General features: G+C 36.4%; 1 protein-coding gene across 1 annotated transcript; it reads left to right on the top strand.

Moving 5' to 3' along the window:
* Positions 1–234: 234 nt before the first annotated feature.
* On the top strand, positions 235–5267 carry LOC133795896 (kinesin-like protein KIN-13B). The gene is made up of 12 exons (XM_062233362.1): positions 235–727; positions 950–1141; positions 1623–1811; positions 2016–2117; positions 2315–2392; positions 2492–2573; positions 2786–2945; positions 3021–3323; positions 3551–3769; positions 3875–4211; positions 4304–4369; positions 4628–5267. Exons 1-12 carry the CDS (start codon positions 566–568, stop codon positions 4805–4807), a joined length of 2070 nt encoding a protein of 689 aa, XP_062089346.1. The 5' UTR covers positions 235–565; the 3' UTR covers positions 4808–5267.
* The last annotated feature ends 200 nt before the right edge of the window (positions 5268–5467 follow it).

Genomic DNA, 5467 nt, shown 5'->3' with positions numbered 1-5467 from the left:
AGTCCAAGCGCGCAATTAATTAAAAAAAATAATGATATATATGTGTGAATAGGCAATATCCAATGTGACCCCACCACGTGAGACGTTGGGAAAGCATAAATAAATGGGCCGAGTTCAAATGCTAGAAGAAGGAGGGCCCATCCCATACGACACGTCGTCGTTTATTTACTCCTCCTCCTCCTCCCATTTAAACCACACACTCGCACGTGCCTAGCTTTCTTCAAAAATTCAAAGCTTCTCCTCCTCCTCTTTTTCTTTCTCTTTCTATCTCTTCTTCCTATATCTTTGGGTTTACTCAATCATCAAGCTGAGCCTCTATTACTGCTTCTGCTTTTTCGTTTCTTTTATAATTTTTGAAAAATTTTCTGTATGAGAAATGGGGTCAACTTCAATCTGAAGGAGGCTTTAGCTCTTTGATTTTACATTTTTTGTTGCATTGATAATATCTGAGAGCGATTTGTTGCCGTTGAGTGAAAGAGAGAGAAGGTATAAGGTTTCCGATCCAAGATTCTCAGAGAGAGTCGGATCGGTCGAGATTTGAGTTGGGTTTTCTTCAGAGAAGGATATGAACGGTATGGGTAGACAAGGGCAGAGATCTGGTACTACTGGGGTGCACCACCAGCGTCAATACTCAGACAACTTCTTGGAGTCTTCTTCTAATGGGAGATGGCTTCAGTCAGCTGGTCTACAACATCTCCAGTCTTCGAGTGCTAATCCTCCACTTCAGGTAAAAGTGTTTTTTTTGGGCACTCTTTTTATTTTGCTACTGTGTTTAGTTACCCAGAAAATCCGTATTAGTGAAAGAACGTATTTTGAGGATAGATAGAGATTTTTTGGTGTGGAAATGGGTTTACAGTTACACAAAGGGTTTTTTGATCTTGAGATCTGAGTCTGTAATTGGTATCTCAGCTGTTTGACTGTGCTACTTTGATGGTCAAATTGGAAGCAGGATTTTGGTTTCTATGGTAGTGTTGGTGGAGCACAAGGGTCTAGAATGTATCGGAATGCCCAGAGGGGCTTCAATGACTTTTACATGGAGCCATCTACCCCTCCGAGGAGGAAGAACGGTGATGACTCGCCCAATGAGTTTAGTCCTGGACTATTGGATCTGCATTCTTTTGACACCGAGCTTCTTCCTGAGGTGGTCTCTTGCATTTCATTAACTGGGAAATACTGCATTTTGCTTTCTGGGTTTGATTTAAATATTTCTGTATATGTAATGCATGAACTCAAACATTTGATTTGATGAACTGATTCTGTAGTTCTGTCGATAAATATTTTGAGTTGATTTTAATTGAAATATCTATGATTAATAACTTGCATTGTAATTTGTTCAATCCATTAAGAAAGGTCGTAACTAGTATTATATCTTTAAAAATTTAAATGGTCTCCGTTCTTGGACTCAAGTGCTTGTATGCTTTTCCTACTCAAAGTGTAAGATTCTTTCTCATCATCATTATGTCTAATCGTTGACTAGGAAAAGTTTCATTTCTTCATGCACATATGTTTATGTCTTCCTAAGTTAATCATGAATAGTGAGTTTATTTACCCCTCCCTCTAAAATAGGAAGTGCATATTAAGGTTATATTTTCTGCTTACATCCTCTTATATGTAATTGGTAGATGCCAGTCTCTGGTTTGTATGATGGTAATTCTCTGTATCATCCTGTTCGAGGCCGAAGTTTTGATGACTCTGAACCATACCTTACCAAGCAAACAGGCAGAGCTCGTGGTTTGCCAGAAAACAACCTCCTGAAAAGTCTTGCTGTAGACAAGGAGAAAGCCAGTGCTGTAGCAAAGATCAAAGTTGTGGTATGTCCTTTCTGTTCTTCGACTAAGTTCCTAACATAAATGAGAGATGTGATTCCAATCTAAATGGATTGCTTTCCTTGTAAGAAGAGGCGGTTTCCAAATTCTGTATTCTAATCTGCCTTATGATATGGGTTAATTTGGATACGAAAGATTATATGTCCCACTGTTATTTCGACATCTAATACACTAATGCTGTGGTTACAGGTTCGGAAGAGACCACTTAACAAAAAGGAGCTGGCTAAGAATGAGGAAGATATCATAGATACATATTCTAATTCTCTAACAGTTCATGAGACTAAGCTCAAGGTAAATGTTGCATGCTGGTGGATTTGCAATGATAGTGTATTTGGTATGTTAATTTTTGTGAGAAGATTATGAAAACTAAATTCAGAATTTGGAACTATATTCAGAATTTGATATTTTTCAAATTCTATGTTCATTTTTATTTTTGTATTGTACACCTTAATAGTCCATGGCTTTACATGTTTCTCAATTTTCTGCAGGTTGACCTTACAGAATATGTAGAAAAGCATGAATTTGTTTTTGATGCAGTGCTGAATGAGGAGGTATCAAATGACGAGGTAATATCCTACTTTTAGATAATTATAGTAATGAACATTATATGGAATTTAGATGTACGGATATGTTAACATTCTAATATGCTGTTTGTTTACTTCTAGGTATACCGTGAGACTGTGGAGCCTATTGTTCCAATAATTTTTCAACGCACAAAGGCAACTTGTTTTGCTTATGGACAAACAGGTAATTCCAAATCAGTTTGATGCACACACGTGACAAAACTTTTTTACCTGTGAATATTTGTTTGTATATATATATTTATTTTTCTACTGAAAGTTAGAGATCTTTATTGTCTTTATTAGTTGGATGTAGCTTTTTTATACCATCTTTGAGTTCCATAATGAATTCAATTGTGCTCACATTATATTCTGGTTTCTTCTTTGGATCCCTTTCAGGTAGTGGAAAGACTTACACGATGAAACCATTGCCTCTTAAGGCATCACGAGATATCTTGAGGTTGATGCATCACACATACCGCAACCATGGATTTCAATTGTTTGTGAGCTTTTTTGAAATATACGGGGGAAAGCTTTTTGATCTCCTCAATGAACGAAAGTAAGCCTTTTTGTCATTGATTTTTTAAAATTTTAATTAAGATTGGCCCTAAAGGTAGAACACTATTTCCACCAGAAAACTTTGTATGAGAGAGGATGGAAAGCAGCAAGTTTGCATTGTGGGCTTGCAAGAATACAGGGTGTCTGATGTAGAGACAATAAAGGAGCTCATTGAGAGAGGAAGTGCCACCAGAAGTACTGGTACAACTGGTGCAAATGAAGAATCCTCTCGTTCACATGCCATACTTCAGCTTGCTATAAAGAGATCAGCTGATGGCAGTGAATCAAAGCCTCCCCGTCTTGTTGGCAAGCTCTCATTCATTGACCTTGCTGGAAGTGAACGTGGTGCTGACACTACAGATAATGATAAACAGACAAGGTATTATCCCTATCACTGCTATTATTTTGTACTTTAATAAAACATCTCAAGGAATAGGATGGTATGTTTAATATTTGTATGTCTGTCTAGTGCCCTTGAATCACTTGTAATCGTATTTAATGATCTGGAGTACTGTGATTTCCAATTGTCACGTTATCCCTTAATATCTTTTCTTTCTTTGTCTGTAGTCTACTTATAATACGAGTTGTTTAAAAAATATGATGCAGAATGGAAGGTGCTGAAATCAATAAGAGTTTGCTTGCATTGAAAGAATGCATAAGAGCTCTTGACAATGACCAGGGTCACATTCCATTCAGAGGCAGTAAATTAACTGAAGTTCTTAGGGATTCTTTCATGGGTAATTCACGCACTGTGATGGTGTCGTGCATATCACCAAGTTCAGGATCATGCGAACATACTCTCAATACACTCAGATATGCAGATAGGTAAAAAAAATAAATCACCTTGATCATTTTGGTTCTTGTATTGATTTTACTCGCATGTCATATCTGACCTTTTAATGTTTATTATTATGAAAAAAAATAATCCAGAGTGAAGAGCCTCTCAAAGGGGAGCAACCCAAAGAAGGATGTGTTACCTCCAACCTTGAACCTTAAGGAGTCAACAACAGTGCCCCTATCTTCTGCTTTACAAACTTCCTCTACATTTGAGGATGAACAAGCTGACAGTGATGATTTTGATGCTCCAGAAGAAACTTATGAGCCGCCAAAATCATTATGGAAAAAGAACGGGAAGCCAGAATCGTATGGGTTTTCAAATGCAGAAGAAAAATTACGGAGACCCAATGGTCAGCCAAAATGGAAAGAAATGCCAAAGGTTGATTCCAAAAGCTCACATTCAGACGATGATTTGAATGTCCTCTTACAGGTGACTATGGGAAAATATTGATTGTTCTCATTCGTCATCAGTGATCAAAGCAATAACAAGCCTTTTTAACATGATTTTGTCACTCGTTGCAGGAAGAGGAAGACCTTGTTAATGCTCACAGGAAGCAAGTGGAGGATACAATGAATATTGTTAAAGAGGTATATAATCATTAAAATAGCATTTGTGTTTTGGGTATTAAGTGTGAAATACAATGCATCGCATTTAAACCATAGTTCTTATATTTTTTTATAAGAACATTCCACGTAGCATTTTCGTTTTGGGTGTAAATTTGATCAATTCCAATTTTGTAGAGTATCTAATCAAACCCTCTTGGCTATCCTCAGTTTCTTGTAGAAATGAAGAAAAATGTCCTATTACAATTTAGTATTTACACAGATTCTTATTTTCTGGTGCAGGAGATGAATCTATTGGTTGAAGCAGATCAACCAGGGAATCAGCTGGATGATTATGTTTCCAAATTGAATGCCATTCTATCTCAGAAGGCTGCAGGGATTATGCAATTACAAACCCGTTTGGCGCAATTTCAGAAGCGTCTTAAAGAACACAATGTTCTTGTATCTTCTTCTGGTTACTGATTTGATGTGGAATTTAGTATTATTTTCTCTGATCTATTGGTGCTGCTTAGGAATAATATATCAAAATTAGGCATGAGGATAGATTCAGCACTTCATAGTATTATAATTGGTCGGTACTTCTGCGTATTGTTGAGAATCTCTACTAGCTGCTAGCTCGGAGGGGATTGGATTTTTTCCATGGCGCACAATACAATACTGCTGTGGTAATGAAGATTGGTTATCATTTTAAATAGCCATATTTCATGGGATTACCATGCCAGAAGGCTGCTTTTGTATAGCTCTGCATCGTTGTATTGATTATTGAATAGGCGGTTGGACTGGAAGTGTTTCATTTCATGTGAATTTGGTCGAATGATTGGAAATCATGCATTTCGTTTCTTCATTTTCTTCTGTATCAGGAAGATATATACACAATGGTTTCATGTTTCTTATAATTCTTTATTTCCTCTCCTTTTTATTATTTTTATTTTAATTGGTTTGTGTTTTTATACATTTATTTTAGAAGACAATTAGAAATTAGTCACGTTGGAATTTGACACCTAAATTTGCCGTAGTTTGAGACGTAAATAACAATTATTTAAAAGTGCATATTGCATACGAGATTTGTCAGTCTAAAATTTAGACGACAGAAATACAGCCTTACCAAAATTCAATTTTTTT

This window comes from Humulus lupulus, chromosome 8 (genome assembly GCF_963169125.1).
Source record: "Humulus lupulus chromosome 8, drHumLupu1.1, whole genome shotgun sequence".
NCBI lineage: Eukaryota > Viridiplantae > Streptophyta > Magnoliopsida > Rosales > Cannabaceae > Humulus > Humulus lupulus.
Note: the sequence above shows the minus strand (reverse complement) of the source record. Positions and strands in the feature narration are given on the sequence as shown.